This window comes from Nuphar pumila, chromosome 6 (assembly GCF_984573655.1).
Source record: "Nuphar pumila chromosome 6, dmNupPumi1.hap1.1, whole genome shotgun sequence".
Lineage (NCBI taxonomy): Eukaryota > Viridiplantae > Streptophyta > Magnoliopsida > Nymphaeales > Nymphaeaceae > Nuphar > Nuphar pumila.
This window is the reverse complement of record NC_143254.1, coordinates 5,935,107-5,956,710: the sequence shown is the minus strand read 5'-3', so window position 1 is coordinate 5,956,710 and position 21,604 is coordinate 5,935,107. Positions and strand designations below refer to the sequence as shown.

The following is a 21,604-nucleotide window of genomic DNA, read 5'->3' as shown; positions in this document are numbered from 1 at the left end:
GACTCGAATCTTTTTTTATCTGAGTCGGATCCAGTTGGACCTGATATGAACAGAGACTCGGTTCTACTAAATTAGGTTGGATCGCTCATCTCGACAATTAAACTGTTTTAGTTCGAGAACCGAGTCAATGACTCAGCTCAATTTTTCCCTTTTCTCTATCCCCGTCGTTGGCATCCGATGTTGGTCGTCGCCAGGATATATAATGTAAAAAAAAATAGAGAGGGGAAGGGATTTACCATCGAGAACGTTGGATCCGGGGTCACCACGGTGTTTTGCCAGAAAGAAGATGACTATTGGGTCGCCGCTTCACCGGCATCCACGTCGGCGAAGTCCCTCGACAGCATGGTTCGTCTGCAAGGGTTTTGCTGATGTCAGACTACAGGAATTTTTGCCAGTGCCAGGGTCTGTCGGCGGATCATTGTTGAATGAAGGGGGTTTCACTGGCCATCATCGGGGAGTTGTTAGCCGATGTCTATCATTGTGATGCGACATGGGTCACCACTAACCGACAATATGGATCGTCATGGGAGTGATGTGCGGCCGTCGGTTGAGGTCAGTTACGCCAGCACTGCATTCAGTAGGTCGATCATCGGCCCATGGCTTGACCAACAAGTAAGGGTCGAGGAGCGACGTCGAGAAATCATTTTTCCAGTGTTGTTTCTGTACCCCACTGTCGGAGCCACTTTCAATCCGCCCGCCGCTAGCCGATTTTCCCCTTTTAGAGCTGAGGATTAACGTCGAAAAACAACATTTTTTTTGCCCCCCCCTACCAGAGATGTTGGTCGCCGATGGTCCACCCGCCACCCTTCGTTTCCCCTTTCTCTCATCTTCTCGAAAGTTCTTTCGAGAAGTTTCGAGAGAGAGATGAAAAATAAAACCCTATCAGGTTTTATTTAGAATTTTGGATCGGGTTTGGTGTTTGCAGACCAGATCAGGGGGAATCCTAACTCGGCTCGTGGTGGGGTTCAGGTCTTGGACCTGTAACCCAGATCCATTTTTGTTTTTTGGATCTAGGTCTACTTCAGCTTTTGAGAATTGGACCCGCAACTCGGATCCAATAAGTTTTCTGGATCCAGCTATGCCACTATCACCAACCCGACATAACGACCCAGATCCATTAAGTTTACGAATCCCGGGTCAAAGGAGCGCTTTGAGATCCAAATCCAAGACTCAGATCCATTTGGTTTTCGGATCCCAGGTCCTCAAATTTTTTAGATTCGGATCTGTTACTCAGATCCATCAGGTATCAGATCATGGGACCCGAGTGATGTCCGTTTTTCAGACACGATACCCAGATCCATTTGGATTTTGGATCTCAGGTATTGTTTCTAATTGAACCTGACCTGACCCGATCTAGGTCCCGTTCTGGACAACAGGGAAAAAATCGGTTCTAGAACAAATCTGTTTGGAACTGAAAAAGTTGGCTCCAAAACAAATCTGTCTGAACTAGACAAATCAGTTCCAGAACCAGTTCATCAGGTTCTGGGACCAGTTCTATCTATTTCAGACTGATTCCTTGCATTCTAGGACCGGTTCAGAGCAATACAGAACTAGTTCTAGGCGTTTGAGGGTCGGTTCAGTATTTTTGGGACCGGTTCTATCTGTTCTAGTATGGTTCAGGGGTTTTCTACACCGGTTCAGAAGTCATTTTCATTGATTTATCATATTTTTGAATACTTTTTATGTATTAAATGACCAGTTTGAATGATTTTGGTGTCGGTTGAATATTTTTGGGGCTTTCTTAGACCATTTTGGAGTATCATTGTGATTGATTCATTTAGTTTTAGAATCAATTAAGGAGTTTTAAGCACATTCCATGTATAACACTTAGTTTATTTCACACATTATGTTATGATGCTTGATGTTTCATTTATGATTTAGAAATACATATTTTTTTGTGCATCATATGAACAATATTGACATAAAGTATGGTATTTGAATTTTGATTAAGATGCATTTGTAATCACCAAAATGGTCAAATGTATGCTTAATTAAGTTATTTTGTACCAATAATAGAATGAGTCAATATTGGAATTGTGTTAGACTTAATGAAATGATGGACTGTCGAAAGACAGTGATGTTATGTTCAAAGTCTAGCAGGATAAAATAAAAAGAATGTATCCCAAAACATAAAACATGTAGCACCCAAAGGTGTCATGTCGACTTGTCTCTGGCTACATGTCTTTTCAGTTTTATCAAATAGTGGGAGGCGAAGTGCATTTGCGTGTTATGGGTACTCACCAAAGTGAGACCATAATGACCCCTAGCACTTGCCTAGAAAAGTGTAAATGATAAAGAGGTCTTATTATTGCATTTAGCTTTTCAAATCTCGAATGCACATGAATATTTATGAATGTCTTTTTGTCATTACAGTGTACAATTCTGTGGTTCCTGATGGTCCAAGTCATATTCCTTTTCTAGACGGCTCAAATTTTAATGATTGAAAGAAAACTATACAATTCTCATTAGGTCATATAGATCTAGATTTAGCCTTGCACAAGCCTGAGCCTACACTGTTAACTGACAATAGCACAGCTGAACAGAAAACTGATTTTGATAAGTGACAATAGCATAGTTAGGGTTTTGAATCAAATATCTTTAATTAGGGTTTTAGATATTTAATTTGATTAGAGCTTTTTTTCTTTGATTTTCTTTGATTCAGGTTTTGAATCAAATTGCTTAATTAGGGGTTCTTATACTTAACTTGATTAGGGATTTTCTTTTATTTAATCAAGGTTGTTTTTTATCTTGTTTCACCAGAGTTTGATTTAGAGTTTTTTTATATTTAATTTTATGATTTATTTTCTTGCATTTGAAGGTTTTATGATTATTTCCGATTTTTCATTTGTGTATAGAAAAATATGAATTCTTATTTTTCTAAATGAACCAAAATATAATCATTTTTTCATACTTGGATCTAGTTTGAGATCCATATTTGAGACTAAAATCCATATTTTTTTGATAAACTTTCATAATTAGATATAATGACACTAATCAAAGCACATATATATATATATATATATATATATATATATATATATATATATATATATATATCAATTCTTATTTTTCTCAAATGACCTAAGTTGTAAACATTTTTTTTATTTTTAGATCCAATTTGAGATCCATATTGAAAGCTAAAATCCATAATAAGCATATTAAAACACTTGTATGGTTGGGCGGATTGAGTCGTACAATCTAAACTAAAGTTATCCAACCCATTATCCATATGTCTCCAAACAGTTTGCACAAAGTAAAAATCAAACACTGGACATAAGAAACATAACTTCTTGTCCAATTAAAACAAACCTTGAACGTAGTACAATTGTTGTAGAACATACATTTTTATGTCTGTTTCCATCAATACACCTTTAAGGTGCACAATCCTTAAATTTTGGACCCACTTTGATTGGTGACCCAATCCAAAATACTTTAAATAGTATAATTAAAATTTTCAATAAGGCTTGGAATGGTAGCAAAGGGCTGCATGGACTTGTCTGGTTTTGTAATTTTTCCTTTATGTACCACCTATGGTTTTGTTCTCTCATATATTTAGCCATCTCTTTTTGGAGTTAGGCATAGTGAGAGTTTTGGGTGTAGTAGGGATCAGAGCATTGAGAGTTTCGGGTGTACTAGGGATTAGGGCATTGAGAGTTTTGCATTCAACCATTATTCCTTTGTTAGTGAATTTTCTTCTCCTCATTTGCCCATGAATGTAAAACTTAGTGTCCACACAAATTTTGTGCAATCGCTCTTTTGCTTGTCTTTATTCTGTGGTTGTTTTTGAGTTCCCAACACTCATGAGTCTGTTTTTTTGAAAGGCAAGATGTGGTTAGGCAAACCCCTACCAGAACAACAACCGCTCCATGTGGCAGAAGGATTCGATTCTAGGCCTTTAGCTTGACAAAAGACCCCACTAGCCACACGGGATACCTGTTGAAAAATAAGGTGTCCCTTCGTATGTGCAGCTTCTCATGCATCATACATTTTGGTATGATGCATGGTAACCCTTCGAAGGTATCCCTTGAATACCTATATATACCACATGATGGGTAATGGTGTAGCAAGTGAAATTTGAAGGCTTACAGAGATTGATCTCTGCTCACCAACTGCTTGAAGGCATGTACTCATCAACGGGAGCAGTTCGGCTGAGGAGATCGTCTGTCTCTTACATCAACGCAATAGCAGAGACAAATATATGGTCATATCCCTTCAAATATATGTTTTACAGAATGTGTATGCTCTTCTGACTTGGGAAGGACCATTATCATGATTTCTTAGGGAAGAAGGAATAGTCTCTCAGTACACCATGTTGGGAAGTGCATACCAGAATGGTGTTGCAGAAAAAAAATTATACGCTTAAAGAAATGATATGTGCAATATTGAACTACTCAACCCTTCCCATCATCCTGTGGGGTGAAGCTCTACGAAAAGTCATACATGTCTTAAACAAGGTTCTTATTAAGGCTGTCTCAACAATAATTTATGAGTTGTGGATAGGTAGAAAACCACGTCTAAGTTATATGCACATATGGGGTTGTCCTGCAAAAGCAAAATTATATAATCTCCACATTAAGGCTTTTGACCCTAGGACAATCAGTGGTTTCTTCATTGGTTATCCAGAAAGGTCAAAAGGTTTTAGGTTTTATTGTTCATCTCATACACCATAAATAGTAGAAGTGGATAAAGCTAGATTTTTAGAAGATGGTTCTGTTGGTATAAATAAATTACAAAATCTCTCTTTTCAAGAAATTCAGGATAAAGTTACTCCACCTAAAAATTTAAAACTTTCTTTTATTATTCATTAGAATGATGAAACATAAGTTAATTTTGTTAGTGATGCACCAACTCAAGAAGAACCATCTGTGGATCATGTTAAAGAACATCCACAGGTTGATCAAGTTAGTTCACCTGTCAAGAGATTCACAAGAATTAAAAGATCAGCTATTCATCCAGATTATGTGGTGTAGCTACAGGAGCCCAATGATTTCATAGATATTGAAGATTCATCTTCTTTTAAGGAAGTTGTTGAGTGTGAGTAATCTTCATCTTAGATAGAGGCCATAAAAGAAGAGCTAGACTTTATGGCCAAAAACCAAGTATGGGATCTTATCGAATTGCTTAGAGGAGTCAAGCCCGTAGGGTGCAAGTGGGTCTTCAAGACCAAAAGAGATTCTAAAGGCAATATCGAAAAGTATAAGGCATGGCTGGTTGCTAAAGGTTTCACTCAAATGGAGAGCATTGACTACAACAAGACATTTTCTTATGTCTCGACTAAGGAGTCAATGAGAATTATATTTGCCCTAGTAGCTCATTTTGATTTAGATTTACACCAAATAGATGTAAAACAAATTTCCTAAATGGTAAATTAAGTGAAGAGGTATACATATAACAACCTTTAGGTTTTTATAAAGATAAGTCAGATCGTTTGGTTTGCAAGTTGAAAAAGTCAATATATGGACTTAAACAGACCTCCCGTCAATGGTATATGAAGTTCACCAAAGTCATTTTGACCTTTGGATTCACTGAAAACATCATTGATCAATATGTATACCTCAAGACAAGTGATAGTAAGTTCATAATTCTGGTACTTTATATGGATGACATCTTACTTGCAACCAACGATAAGGATATGCTAACAGAAACCAAACAATTTCTATCCTTCCATTTTGAAATAAAAGACTTGTGAGAGTTGCTTATGTTCTCGGCATTGAGATCCATCGAGATAGGTCTAAAAGTATACTAGGTATCTCTCAAAAAGCTTATATCAATAAAGTTCTCAAAATATGTGGGATGAATCATTGTGTTCCTACTATGACACCCATATTAAAAGGGGATAAATTGAGCCTTAAAGACTGCCCACAAACTAAAGAAGAAAAAGGATAAATGACCATGATATCATATGCATCAGTGGACGGTAGCTTGCAGTACGCTCAGACATGCACTCGCTCTGACATATCATTTGCAGTCAGGGTTCTTGGCAGATTTCAGTCGAATCCTGATCTAGCTCACTAGAAGGCTGCTAAGAAAGTCATGCACTATCTGCAAGGGACAAAGGACTATATGTTAACCTACAAAAAGATGCAACACCTTGAGGTTGTCAGTTATTCAAATGCAGATCTGGGAGGTTGTTTCGACAGTAGAAAGTTTACCATAGGATACATATTTCTGCTAACCGGTGGTGCGATTTCTTAGAAGAGTGTGAAGCAATCCACTACTACTACCCACACCATAGAGGCTGAGTTTATAGCTTTATTCGAGACAACTTCACAGGCCATTTGGTTGCCAAACTTTATCTCAGGACTTCAGATGGTTGAATCCATTGGGAGACCACTCAAAGTATTTTGTGATAATGAAGTCGTTGTATCCTTCTCCAATAACAACAAAAGTACTACATCTTGTAAGCATATTGAGTTAAAATATTTTGTTGTAAAGGAGAGGAGAGAGAATCTTTTGGTGTATATTGATAACATAGGGACTAAGGAAATGGTAGTTGATCCTCTTACTAAGGGTTTGGTCCCGAGATTATATGCCGAACATGTTGATAGGATGGGCTTGTTTGAAAGCCTGTAATCATGTACACTGACTTTTATGTGATCACATTTTTGTAATAAAGATACGATTCTCTCTTTTTTTCTTTTGTTGGTTATGCATCAAGTTTGCTCATAATGTTTGAGAGTTTAGCATAACAACAAATTTGGACCGATAAAGTGGACTTAAGACCTATCCACATGAACTTTTACATACTCGGGTTAAGTGAGAGAATGTTGGGAATTAAGGTGTCCCTTCGTATGTGTCACTTTTCATGTATCATACATTTTGGTATGATGCACGGTGACCATTCAAAGGTATCCCTTGGATACCTATATATACCACATGACGAGTAGTAGTGTAGCAAGTGAAATTTGAAGGCTTACAGAGATCGGGCCCTGCTCACCCACTGCTTGAAGGCCTGTACTTATCAATATGAGTAGTTCGGCTGAGGAGATCGTCTGTCTCTCACATCAACGTAATGGCATGGACATGTATGTGGCCATATCCCTTCAAATACGTTTTTTACACAATGTATATGCTCCTCCGATCCTCCACAATACCACCTCAATGGTAACACTCAAGAGTCTTGATCTCTTCAAATCAAGGGTTCAGTAAATAAAGCCTTGTTTGCTGAGAAAATGCCCTACATGTTTGCTTCTCATTATCCCCTCAAAGCAAATAATCAACTCAATGAAGTTGGAACGACTAAAACGTGTTGACCAATTCAATGAGGGTGCAAACAAACCAATGTGTTTGTCCTTGTGCAAGGATGAATGTGAAAGAAACGTGTGTTTTCAGAACAAAATTTACCGTTCCAAGTGTAAACTCTTCATTTTGCGTGGATTGTGCCTTTGTCAATAGACTTCCAAACATATGACATAGAATTTCAATTCCTCGGTAACTGAGTCACCGTTTGTGTTTGGTATTCATCTTTTGTCCAAAAACAAATGGTGAAATGCTAGAGAAAGTGATTGCTATATTGTTGTATTAGACACCAAACACTGGAGGTCTTGAATTGTTTTTTTTAGCAATCTTGTTTTCTGTTTTTTCCACCCTCGTAATCGACCATCTTAATTAATTTTTTCTCAATCTTGTTTTATGTTTTTCCCAGCCTCACAATGGACCATCTTAATTAGATATTCTTATGGTGGTGGGTGTCAATGTTTACTTCTTTTTGTTTTCTTTCTGTGAGATTGTTCATTATTATATGTGGCCTAGGACTAGGAGTGGGCATCTAGTAAGGCTAAATTTTAAGGTTGGATGGACAAACAAACCAGACCTGCCAAATGTGTTTGGCATATTTTAAGGACAAAAGATATTGAATTTCTCTGTAATAGGTGAGACCAAAAGCTTGAAGGGGCGTAACAATGGTGCTTTCTTGAAAGTGACAGTTGTCCCATAGGGGTTGAACCTGAATACAGTAGGGTTGAACACAACCTCGTTTCTAGGATACAACCAAACATGCAATACCAGGCACTAATAGCAATGAGTAGACTAACAACTACAACACAATCGGCTACAATGACTTTACCAAAAAATGATAGGAGAGAGCACAAGAAGAAGAGAGCAAAGAGAAGCACTAAGCTCATTGATGAATTGACCTGAGGCGGCTGAGGTTTATATAAACCCTAGTAGAATGGTCTAAAGGACCATTTTTATGGTTCCCATCAAGGCTAAACCAGTGTCACACACCCAAGTAACACTTGAACAAGTAGCATAAACCCATTTAAGGGGTCAAATGACCACCCAAACAGGCCTCATGCACCAATTTAAGGGCTCAAACTGCCACCCAAACATGCCTCATGCACCCACTCACTTTTTCAACATGCCAAAAACGTTGAAGCTAGCTTTTAAGGCCTTAAAAATCTTGAATTTTTTAAAGAACTCATCTTTGCTTTTCATAAGATAAACATAAATAAATATAAAAAAATCATCAATAAAAATTATGAAATAAAGATTACTCCCACGAGTTATAGTGTTTTTCAAATCACAAACATCATTATATATAAGTTCAAAAATTTTAAAACACCTTTTCACTCCATGAAAATGTTTTTTAGAATTTTTTTAAGAGAAATAAGTTAGAAGAAATAGAAACAATCTTATTGATATTATTATGTTTGAACAAGCTATAAAAAATAAAATCTTTACTAATAAATATATGATTTTTCGATAATATTAAATTATCCATGTGTGGTCAGTAAGAAGGCTGATACAAGATTCTTAGTCACGGTGGGTGCATGATACACATTCATGATAGTACATTTTCTTAATGTGAATCAAAGTTTCATAATTCCTTTTTCTTCAACCTTTGCATGATGAGAGTCTTCCATGTAAACTCAATTATCTTTTCCCATGACATCATATGTTTTAAGCATACTTTGGTCATTATAAGTATGAATTATAGACTTTGAATCCACATATCCGTCTTTATTCATTTGAACCATAAAAATCAAGTTTACTACAATTACAAGGTTCTCTTCGAGAGCTTCTACCTTGGTGCCTTGTTTCTTGAGGTGCCGACAACCACTCACATAATATCCTGGTTTGTCATATACATAGCAGAAAATAATCTCATATTTAGATTTCTTAAAATATTTGGGTTTCTTATTTTTAGACTTTGAACTGAGCTTGAACCTTAGCTTATGATCCATCATATTCACTTTGGTGCAAACTTCTTTAACTTCTTCTTTATTTTCTTTGTGACAAGTTTTTTCTTCAATTTGATAATGAGAAAGAAGTTGTTCCAAAGTAAAATTTTCATTATTATATTTTAACAAATTGGATAATTTTTTTATTATCGCAACCACTTGGAAAGACTCATCAAAGATAATCTCTTCCGCTTTAAGTTGGTGAGCCAACAATTGAATTTTATCAATTTAAGGTAAAATTGGTTTGTCATACAAAAAAACTTAAAATCCATATATTTGCTAACAAGAAACTTATGGTTAATCACGTTCTCTATTTTGTATTTATTCTGAAAAGCTTTTTAGAGATTTTTTGCAAATTTCAGTTTTGAGTAAAGATCAAACGATGGGTAAGACATGGCATTTAGAATGTGAACTTGATATACATAGTCATATTTCTTCCACTTGCAATGCTTCTTGTTTTCAATAATAGTTTCTTCTTCTCATTTTGGAGGACAATGTATAGTCAACACTTACACTACCTTAGTCAGCATAAGAAAAAATATCACTTTATTTTGTCATCGCTTGAAAGTGGTCCCGTCGAACCGGGAGAGCTTAAGAATCTCCTAGTTCTCGACATTCACCTTTAACACCATGTAACTAGAATATCACTTTTAAATTGTTGAAATTTCTTTCCAATAAGTGGGACCAAAAGTTTGGACGTGCACAACAATAGTGCTTTCTTAAAAGTGATAGTTGTCACACTGAGGTTGAACCTGAGTGCAATAGGGTTGAACACAAACTCACTTATGGGATACAACCAAGCTTATACCTCATGTGCAATATCAGCCACTCGTAGCACTAAATAGACTGGCCACCACGACACAACTACCTTGAACAACTTCACAAAAAATGATAGAAAAATAAAGAGAGCGAGAGTACAAAAAGAAGAGACAATAAAAAAAGGCTAAGCTCGTGACTTGAGAAAGCTAAGGTTTATATAGACCCCAGTAGAACAGTCTAAAGGATCGATTATATGGGTCCATCAATGCCAAATGGATGTTATGCACCCATTTAAGGCTCAAACAGGTAGCATGCACTAATTTAAGCACTCAAACAATGACCCAAATAGGCCTCATGCACCCACTCGCCTTCCCAACACACCAAAAACATTAAGGCTAGGTGTTGCTCTCTTGATAGGTTAAAAATGACCTTTGACTGCCTTGGTCAACTACTAAATCATTTTAAAAAATAAAATCTTTTTATGTTGTACAAAATTATCCAAAATAAGTGATAAAAAGATTTGTTAAAGTCAAACCATAACCATAACCATAACCAAGACCAAGACTAGACCGAATTAAGCCAAGTCGGGCTGGGCTCGACTGAATCCAAATATGAATCCAAAGCCAAAGCAAAGCCAAATCCAAATCTAAGTTCAAAATTCAATTGACTAGCCCCTTGAGATAGGGCTCAAAGTTAAGTTTATATATATATATAGCAGTGATATGTTGCTCCTGAAGCACCTGCTCTCTTTTAATGGGATCTTTTGAGATCCAATGGATACAATGCATATCAAATATACATGAAAATTTTAGATGCATGCTTTCCACATTCTCGTTAAAAGAGAAACTGGGCATTTAAGAAAGATTTATTTTCTTAAACGTTGCGTGGCTCTCCCTCCCTCTCACTCACACATGCATATATGAATCTTTCTCTCACATGTCACGGAATGATGGCATGCACACACATGCATCCATGTTGAACATAAATGCATGTGAGCATGCCATCATGCTCACATGTGGATACATAGATGATGATTCATCCTTGAAATAGGCCTCATTAATTTCTCTTTTAATGAGAATTCTGAAAGCATGGAGGTGCCATTTAAGTAAACTGCATGTATATTTAAGATGCATAATAGCCATTGGATCTCAAAAGATCCACCGATTATTACAAGGGAGTAGGTGCATCGAGAGCACCATATCATTACTATATATATATATATATCAGTAATTATACGATGCTCTCAAAGCACTTACACCTTTTTATTAACAATTGAATCTTTTGAGATCAAAGGAACATGAAGCACTTTAAATATGGCTATGTTGGACTTTAAATATACATCCAACTTAAATGGTAATTGCATGCTTTCCAAATTCTCATTAAAAGAAAAATTGAGCATTAATTAAGATAGGGTTTACTTCCTTAAATGCTTCTTTAACTCCCTCTTACACACATGCATATGTGGATCTCTCTCACTCGCATGACATGGATGATGGCATGTGAGCACATACATCCATGTCCATGCACGACACAACCTCTGTTACTCTTTAGGAGGCATCCACCCCAAATAACACCCCCACCTCCAATGAATGATCGGTGCAACAGTTAGGCATCCTTAGACGAAAGAGTGGTCTTTCAAGATTGGTCGTTGTATGTCACAACCTCCCACCTATCCTACAGATTCAATCAAGGTTGTAACTGTGAAGCTATAGTCAAGGTGCACAGTGTTTTACCAAAGTTGTCCCTAAAATCTGTGTTTGGTTGGTGCATGGTTTGTTTGTATGATTCGGGTTGCTTGTCTTTTTTGGTTAGTTAGGTTTATGAAAATGTCAAGGTTGGTTAGGAGGTTAAGACAGGTAAAAGAAAAGTGCAGGTTAAGACAAGTGACTCAAGGTCTGAATGAGAAGAAAGGATGAAGGGGGCTAAAAGGTCGATGCACTCGCGCCCCAACACGGGTGCAGACATGGACACAGTCAACTAAGTGTCAGAGGGCTGAGTTTGTCTACATTTTAGACTTGGTTAATTTTGACCAAATCTATTTTTATCTATTTATTAAAATTAATTTTGAACTCGGTCAACTTTGATTGAATCTATTTTTGTCAATTTATGATTGTTATATATATATATTTTGTCAACTTTGACCGGTCAACTTATTGTTTAAAAAAAAAAAAAAAAAAATATATATATATATATATATATATATATATATATATATATATATATATATATATATATATCCACGTGTACAAAAATTTTGAAATTGCTCTGCACCCATGTTGCACCCGTCCCCATGCTCGCACTCATGTGACATAGATATCGTTGTATTTTGATGCAACCCTCCACACTGACCCCTTTCTGTTGTCAGATATGATCTAGCTGATTTGGCCTGGTCCTATCCAACCAACCCCAGAACAACCAACGATATGATCAGCCTATTTTGGATGGTGGAAAGGGGGGGGGGGTCGTGCCCTCTGTCCAGGCACGAGCAGGAACATCCAAATCTTAGATTGAGTACATGACGGAATGACATATCATCAAAGACTTTCTATGAAAAGATAGTCTGCCTTCAGAAATGGTTGACCGACGGCATCACTACTATTTTTTTCTTGTGTAGCGCGCGGGCCATCTCTCGAACGATCACTACTAGTTTGTTTTTGGAAGACTAAAGTGTTCTCATGCCATTGTTCATGTCATGTGTCTATTAGAGAGAGAGAGAGAGAGAGAGAGAGAGAGAGAGAGAGAGATTTAAGTATGCATGTGTGTGAGAGAGCTATGTAAGAAAGTAAACCCCACATATCTATGAGAAAGATAGTCATTTAAGAAAGTAAACCTTATCTTAAATTAGTTTTTCTTTTAATAAAAATTTAGAAAACATGTATCTACCATTTAAGTTAAGTTAAGCTGTAGGTATATTTAAAGTGAAACACAGTCATATCTAATGTGCATCACAACCGTTGGATCTCAAAAGATCCAAAGACTATTAAAAGGGAGTAGGTGGTCTTTTTAATAGCCATTGAATATTTTGAGATCCAACGACTGTAATGCATCTTAAATATACATGCTGCTTAAATTTCAGTTGCATGCTTTCCAAATTTTCATTAAAAAGAAAACTGAGCATTTGAAAAAGATTTACTTTCTTAAATGTTACATGGCTCTTCCTCTCTCTCACACATACACATGCATACATGGATCTCTCTCTCATGACAGAGAAGATGGTATGTGCACACATGCATCCATGTCCAATGTTGGACATAGATGCATGTAAACACATGCATTCGTGGATGATTGCACTCTCACATGCATCCGTTGATGATATGATCACACATGCATTTATGTCTAACAACCATGTTCAACGTGGAAGGGCATGGATGCATTGTAATCATGCTATCATACGTGTCTATCCAAATATGCATGTGTGAGTGAGAGAGAGACCATCATCCATGTCCATCTACATATTCATGTGTTGTGAGAGAGAGAGAGAGATCCACATAAGAGAGAGATTTAACATTTAAGAAAGTCAATTTTTTAAATGTTTATCTTTGAAATAAGCCTCATTAATTTATCTTTAATAAAAATTTGGAAAACATGGAGATGTCATTTAAGTATTCTGCATGCATATTTAAGGTGCATTATAGCCTATAAACGGGAGTAGGTGTTCGGCCAGCAATATATATATATATATATATATATATATATATATATATATATATATATATATATATATATATATATAGAGAGAGAGAGAGAGAGAGAGAGAGAGAGAGAGAGAGAGAGAGAGAGAGAGCAAAGGCTCCACCATGGTGGTTGCTGTTAGGGGTAGGGATGGCAGTGGGGCGGGGGACAAGGTCTCCACCCCTGCCCCACCTCAAGATTAGAACCTCCATCCCCGGTGGGGATGGATTTTAATCTCCACCCCTGCCTTCATCACTGTTTCATGTCCTCCATCCCCGGTTCAAACGGGGATGAGGCGGGGCAGGGAGAGGATCATGGCGGGGACGGGGCAGAGAAAAGTGTACGTCCATCCTCGAACGGGGATGGATTTTAACCTTCGTCCCCGCCTCCATCCCCGTTTCATACCCTTCATCCCCGGTCCAAACAGGGCAAGGCGGGGCGGGGCGGGGCCCCACTTTCCCCTGATCCACTGCCATCCCTAGTTAGGGGTGTCAACTGGCCTAGTTTAATCAGACCTGACCCAAACCAAACCCTATAGGATCCGGCTATGGTGATAAATAAGACCTGGGTTCGAACTCGAAGGTTCGATTAATACATGGACCCAGGTATATGTGAAATTTTATACCAGACCTGAACCTGAGTTCCGATTAAGACCTACAATTTTTCAATATAAAAATGATAAAAAAATAGTTTTACCAGGTATGGTCCAGGTTTGATTCATGTAGTTCTTTAATGGTCCGGGTATAGTTTTTCTTAAAATAAACCCGATTAGACTCAGTTCCGAACCGAATACCATACCCAAAAATCTGATCCAAGTCTGATTTCACCTAGATCAGAACCAAACCCGACCCTGGTTTTCAAGGGACCCTTGACAGCAATACCGCCCTGATCCCCCACTCGAAAAGGAAGACAGCACAGCAGTCCATTACGGTAGTTGGATGAAGGCAGACGAATGTCATGTCGTGGTTCTGACAGCATCTAAGGCCCCTCCTTACCAATCCCATTAGCTGTCCAAAGAGGTTAGGCAGGCCCACGTCTAAACTTGGCCATAGGCGGGCAGGTGCAGGCTCGAAACAGGCCATCCCGTGTCCACACTCTTATAATAGGGCGTATCTAAAGGGCTACTCTCAAACGCTAAAAAGCAACGATGAGCCGCCGACTCCTTGTTGCCCCATCCCTTCATTTACTAGTGGCTTTCTTTTTAAGGGTATACGAATCCCCCCAGTGGTCACATTTCAGCATATTGCACAAGCAGAAAGCGAAGGAGATATAAAGCTCTAACATGAACAAAGTAAAGTAAGAAAGCTAATGGACAATGGCAATCAATCAACAGACTCGAGTCACATCAAGCACCATGGAAATAGACACAGGTGATCACCACCATGATGAACATGGACTTAAAAACACATTCTACAGAAATATCTAACAAGAATTTGGCATTTTTAAACAGTTTCTGATCTTTATTTAAAACATAAATCCTTCGGCCAGGGTGAAAACGTAAGAAACTGAAATGGGACGATAGCAGTTACCTAGATCCACTAGGTTATGTAGTGAGGATTGGTGGCAAATACTCGGACTTTTCTCCCAGAATGCGAGCTTTGGTATCTGGGAAGAACTCGAATCCTGGTAACTGAGCGACTTCGCCATCGTTTGTAACTCCAACTGGGTAACTAAGCAAGTGGCCGGGAAGGTCTCGGTCAAGGTTGTCACTGGAGTACAGATCCCAATATTTGTACGCGATTCTGTTAACCTTGCGGACACATTCTACATTCTGTGGCTGCAAAAATAGATCATCGAGCATGCCAAGGTGCTCATACCACAATGCCATTCTGAAGCCATGGATTTGTCCTCTGGCTGGTTCTCTAGTTGCCAGGTAATATGGTTGGTAGGCGCCCATGGCGATCTCAGAGTCTCTGGCTCCATCCATGGACCTCTGATTTATGTTGGCGGATCCAATGATTATGTACTCATCATCAACTGCCAAGCAATGGAGATCAAGATATAAGTTTTTTATCATTCACAGGTTAGAACTGCAGTTGAGAACATAAATCCAAGTTTTCATGAGAAATTTGTTTGGAAGAAAGGGTAATTTTCGAACTGGCACCTAAATTTTCTGCATAACTCAAAAATGGATCTATGCTTTTAAAATGGGCCTAAATTTTGTTATGGTTAATCAAGCAAACCTATGGACAGTTTTGGCATTAAATATGCAGAGAAATCTCCTTACGTGATCTTAAAATTTTACTAATCACAATTTCTCTCTTCTCCAAATTTCGAACCCGCTGTTCTATAAGTTGAACCAACTTGGTGTAGCACGGGGGACAATGATGATCTAAATACCAACACATTTTAAGGATAAATAAAGAACAATAAAATAAAAAATTAGAGGACGATATCAAATCAAAACCTATCTTAATTCATAAGCCTTGCAAACCGAGGCTGGCATTCAAATTCCTTGAGGGTAAAATGGTAATATCTTTGTATCAAACAAGATAGGTTAGTATTACTGCATTGATCTTTAAAAATGTTTTTTTCTTGGTGCCTACTGAAAATATCCAAACATTAGATGCATTTCTGGATTATGCCAAAGACAAGAGCTCTTCAATGAAATTTTAATCCAACAAGGCCCATGCGTGTATTGCCATTTCATGGGATCCACACAACCCTGAAGAGATTCGCTTTTCTGAAAACTACAAAGTAAACAGATCACTAATCATGTGAAACTCAGGCATTACATACAGAAACAACATGATATTTGTCTAGTGCACATTCAGAATTGTAAATTAGACATTCGGTAAGCTGCATCTCAGAAATATCTCATGATGGAAGGGCTTTTCAAAGCAAACCAAAAGTTCTTAAAAGAGAAATGGATTTTCCTCATTCTGACAGGTATGATGGTAAATGACTTGGCAAATTAGTCATTCAGTAGTTGCATCTCAGAAATATCTCATGATGGGAGAACTTTTAAAAGCAAAGTTCTCAATAGAGAAATGGATTTTCCTCATGTTAACAAGGGTCACCCTCTTCCAGTTTTAAAATGTTAGGAAGGTATATTGATGATATTCATGAGTTCAGTTTAGAACAAACAAATAATAATGAGAGCCTTTGATGTAGTAAGCAATCAACAAATAAAAGTTCATCCGATGAAATGAAAGGAAAAAATTGTCTACAGGATAGAGATATCTTACCAATCATCATCTTGGCATGAACATATATCATAAATCTTCTTGCTTGCTGAGCTCTAATATAGTCAGTATCTGGCTCTGGTGATTCCTCAGGTCTATATTCACCACTCTTCTTTGTCTCCCGATTCCCAAGACAGAAGAAAGTTAAATAATCCTTTGGGTCTGCTTCGATATGCTTAGCATGTAGAGCCTGAGCAACATCCGTATACATCATCTCCATTGTCCTCCTTTGCCAATCAAGAATTGCTTGAACTGAAGCAGATTCAGGCACTCCTTCCGGCCACATTGGCACCACAACATAGACAGCAAACCTCTCTCCAGCTTCTATTTTACTCACAATCTTCAAAGAGAGCTCCTTAGGTATTAGGTGCAGAGCACCAATATCCTCAGGCTTGATGCCATCAGCCTTCCAATCAAATGAGCTCCCCAGGAAGTACTGGTTCTCAATGTAGATAAAATCCTTGGCTCTACGGATAGCATTTATATAAGCATCTTGAATGCTTCGGTCAATGATGTTGTCCTTCCCACTAACCAGCCCAGCTTTGGCAGCATCCTCAGGAGTTTCTGGGAAGCCAAAAGCAGCACCTCCATCAATCGATCTGAATAACTGCACATTCCAAGTTTCTCTGTCTTCAGGGTAAGTGACTGGGGATGGAGGGACAATGACGTCACTAAGATCTTTTAGAGGAACTAGCAAATCCTTTCCACCCTGCTTCCTCCACCTCTGCTCAAAGTTGTACAGCACATCCCATGCAATTGGTCCTTCAAGGCGACTATGTATGTCATGCCATGGCTCTCTAGGTCCCCCCTTCTTGATCGAAGCACCACCAAAATTGGGCTGATGGAAATCATCATGATGAGCAGTATCTAAAGTTCTGAAGAGACTGTGATATGGAGTATCATATCGACCATCACAAAGATCAATGCCACCAACAAAACTTACAATCCTCCTTCTCTGACTTCCTCGATTAGGCATTTCTCTGTCCACTACCACAATCTTTTGATGATGGGTAAACATGGTAGAGATCTGCAGATCCTGCACAAAGCTTCCACCATTATCAGGATTTCTAGGGCATAATACGCAGTGAACTTCCGAATCCCTGAAATAATTTGATGTCTCCTGGTCGTGTGTAGCCATTAGCCCATCCTTCTTAAGCAAACCAACAGAGGTACGGTCATCCCAAACTAGCATAAGAACTCTCACACCTTCATTTGCCTTTCTTTTAAGAAGCTCACCAAGAGTAACGTCTCCTCCTGGCTTCTGCCTCTTCGAGTCCCTAATCAACGTGATCTCAGTATACACAGACCATCCAGTAATGTAAATCAAGTGCCTTGCATTATTAATTGCATCAAAGATATCTTCCCAACATCTATGGGGTTCATAGAAATTCCCATTAGCAAGAGGGATCTTAGGAATGAAATTATCAGGCACATGAGCATCTTGATAAAGGGAAACTTTACATCCTCGTCTCTGAGGGAAAAATGTATACGGCACACCAGGGAATTTACCACTCCTTATCCCCCTTGACCATGTTCGGTCAGTAGAGATATCAAAAAACTGGAGTTTAACATGGATCCGAGCTCCTCCACCAATGGGCTTACGGTCTTCATTGCATATATCCAGCCATCTGTCCACTTCTTCGCCATTTAGGATCTCTTGAACCGGCAAGTAGGCCCTTCCAATTAATGATGCACTAATGGGGTTTTCTTCCTTTATGGTGAAGATCACATCGGCAGCCATATGTGCACAGTAAATGTGAAAAGATTCATACCATCGGGGGTTAACAGGTTCATTGTGTATGATCCTGGTTCGGCCAACCCTGGCTTTCTCCAAATCTATAGTTGCATAAAGGTGGCTACCTCCTTTGCCCAATCCAACCGTCTCTTCAATGCCCTCAACAAGCTGTAAAAGGATTTGCAAAGTGTAAATAATGAATCACAAAAAGAAAAAGAAAAAATGAAGCATCAACCAAATATACAACTAAGGAAATTGAGGCTCAAATAGAATGTCATGAAACCTTAGGGCGGCCAAACGATACCCTCCTGATCCATGAAAAACGTTTTGAAAGGCCTCTCTTTGAGACTGTTTGCTTAGTGATAGGCTCCAAATTTCCAGTTACAAACACTATTAAGAACGAAAATAAACATGTACTATATAATAAAATTGCAAGGATCATGTAGTGACAATTACCATTTTCTGTGGAAGGGATGCATAAATTAAACTCCTCCAGTCTCACCCATCAAGGTTTTACAAAAAGTAACAAAACCAAAGTTCACAAGATAAATTAATATGCCATGATCAGTCAATGGACAACAGTGTGATTGTACAGAACTTTTTGGCATTAACCTTTTAATTGATTGCACAAATAGAATCTCCTTTTCCTTCAGTACTGGTTCCAAAATCATGAACAAGTAACAAGAAAAGGTGACTTCAAAGTGCATTACAAAGTATGCACACACATACATGTGCACATGGTTGTATGCATAAGACTCCAACTTTACAAACACAGCTACGAACCACTAATTCAAGATTCAAGCATATGAAGAACTACAAGTTATGCTCACTGCAACTTAAGGGAAAAAAAGAAGATTCGGGGACATCTAGAAATGAAACAGTCATGGGCATGTGTTGATGGTATAAATGTTCATGCAATGTCTGGTGTCTATGTTGTTATCACGTTTCACCAACAAAGGTTTGCATGGCTTACTGGAATATCTGGTCGATACAGCTAACAGGGTCAGTTGAGATCATGGAGTTATCCAATGGAGGTATCGAAGATTCGAAATCCATAACTGACATATGTAGAGCAATTTAATACGGAATTTGGGTGGAATTCGGCATGCTGATGTTTATGAAAATTGATACCAAGTATTGACAATGCATTCTGGGTCCAGGATTCAGATTAGGCTGCGATGCGTTAACCAAATGTAGTCCTGGAAATCAAGTGACCGCTTCTATGAACACTAAACAATACAGAATATCTGGAGAACAACGCATATACACTGAAGACTCTAGTATTTCAGATTCTCTGGTCGTCTACGTCTATGAACTATTGATGTGCGTGTGCGTGTGCATGTGCCATGTATGTGTGTGTAAGTGCTGAACATGCAAAATCTAAGTGCATGCGTGTGCAAGCACGCGCGCACCTCAAACATTTGAATTCCTCTTGCTACAACACGTACTCTCAAAGATTAAACATCATGAGGAATCCAAAAACCAGAAGAGCCTGAGATATGATTAGTCACTGAGGTCTTTATTCCGTACTTCAATCACAGGAAAAACCAAAATTGCGAGTAATTTAGCACGAACGTTCAAGTACATCGATAATCTTTCATCGAGTGCTCCTCTTTACAAAATTTCAGAACTGGGAAAATCCAAATAAACAAGTTATTGCAAAATCATAACGGTAATCCCTCACAGAAGAGGACTGATACCCTCGATTTAAAGAAATCTGACAAATGTTCCATTTTTCTTGCAAGAAAAAGGGCGAAAATTCCAAAAACACTACATTTGCAAACCAAGAGCATTATAACAGGCCTCATTCAGTTCCGATCTCTCAAATAATCACTGTCCCGCCCAAAAAGAAGAAGAAGGGCTCTTCTGACCAGACGAAAAAAAAACTTGTAATTGTCAGCAAGCAGAAGCCATTTTGAAGGAGGCTATTCAGGAGCAGATCCAACTATTTCTACTTCAGGAACTAAAAAAATTTATCACAGAGACCCTAAGCTGGAACCTAGAATCAACAGAATTCCGAAATCCGAACCAAGTAAAAAACGAAGATCTTACTTTCCGGAAGAACCTCGGCGCGCTTCCGGTAGCTCTGTGAGGATTCGAGAGCGAGTCCGCCTCGTAGATCGTCGCGTGGAGCGCGCCGTGAAGAAGGATCTTCGCCATCAGCGATCATTCTCTCTCGAAACCAAACCGAAATCCTAAAGATAACTTTTTTTTGCAGCGAATTTCCCGATCCGGGAGGGAGAATTGAATGCAAAAGGTAAGAGAATCACTTTTCCTTGACACAAAAGGTAGATTCCACAAATTCCAAACGTAAAACCAGAAAAAAAAACGGGAGAAAGAAACGAAGCAACGGGGTGAGATCACTCCCAAGAGAACCTCCCCCGAGAAGGAGACTAAAACTAAAAGAAATCGTATCTGAAGGAGACACAGAGCGAGGGGGGAAGCAGATCAGGTCATGCTGAACATGCCAACATCGTGGCCGTCTGTTTGCATTTTGGATGAATGCCACGTAGCATAATAACTATTCCATTGACTTTTTAATTTTTTAAAATACAAAACGGACAGCCACGATGCATGACCTGATCTACTTCCGAGCGAGGGAGACCACAACAGTCCTCGCCCAAATCCCGAGAGACGAGACTTTTGGTTTGGCCCTTAGATGGCACTGGCAGCAGCAAGCAACGCCTATATCGTCGTCGCCTTCTCATACGTATTTGCAACCGTATTCCGTATGTACAGGGTTTCGATTTTACTTGGACACCCTCAGCTTTGTGACAAATTCGCGGAAATACCACTGGACCACCACCGTCATTTTCTCATCGCTGCGCTTGTAGGACCAGACCCTAAAGTAGGGTACCCGACTGCCCTTCGAATAGGGCTAAGTAAAGTATACTTGCCTTAGCTCCAAGGGGTTTGCCGTAGTCAGATGGGGCCTAGGCCACAAAGACAAGACAGGTGGTTGAGGTTGAAATCTCCCCACGGTCTTTATGTACACTTTAAGTGATTTGACTTGCTTAATCCCACGAGGACTCCACGGTCTTTACGTAATTTGTAGACGGTGAGGATGCTAA

At 38.6% G+C, this 21,604-nt stretch overlaps 1 protein-coding gene across 1 annotated transcript; it reads right to left on the bottom strand.

Moving 5' to 3' along the window:
* Positions 1–14,910: 14,910 nt before the first annotated feature.
* On the bottom strand, positions 14,911–21,194 carry LOC149833754 (phospholipase D alpha 1). Its single transcript, XM_090011003.1, has 3 exons — positions 20,586–21,194; positions 16,802–18,701; positions 14,911–15,590 (listed from the first exon to the last, which is right to left on the bottom strand). The coding sequence occupies exons 1-3, from the start codon at positions 20,691–20,693 to the stop codon at positions 15,157–15,159; spliced, it is 2,442 nt and encodes an 813-aa protein (XP_089867129.1). The 5' UTR covers positions 20,694–21,194; the 3' UTR covers positions 14,911–15,156.
* Positions 21,195–21,604: the final 410 nt, after the last annotated feature.

Excerpts from the sequence above, each read along its gene's own strand:
- LOC149833754 (XM_090011003.1), bottom strand. The coding sequence starts at position 20,693 with ATGGCGAAGATCCTTCTTCACGGCGCGCTCCACGCGACGATCTACGAG. Across the intron at positions 18,702-20,585 it reads CGCCGAGGTTCTTCCGGAAA|CTTGTTGAGGGCATTGAAGA; the intron begins GTAAGATCTTCG and ends ATCCTTTTACAG. Across the intron at positions 15,591-16,801 it reads TCATGCCAAGATGATGATTG|TTGATGATGAGTACATAATC; the intron begins GTAAGATATCTC and ends ATTGCTTGGCAG.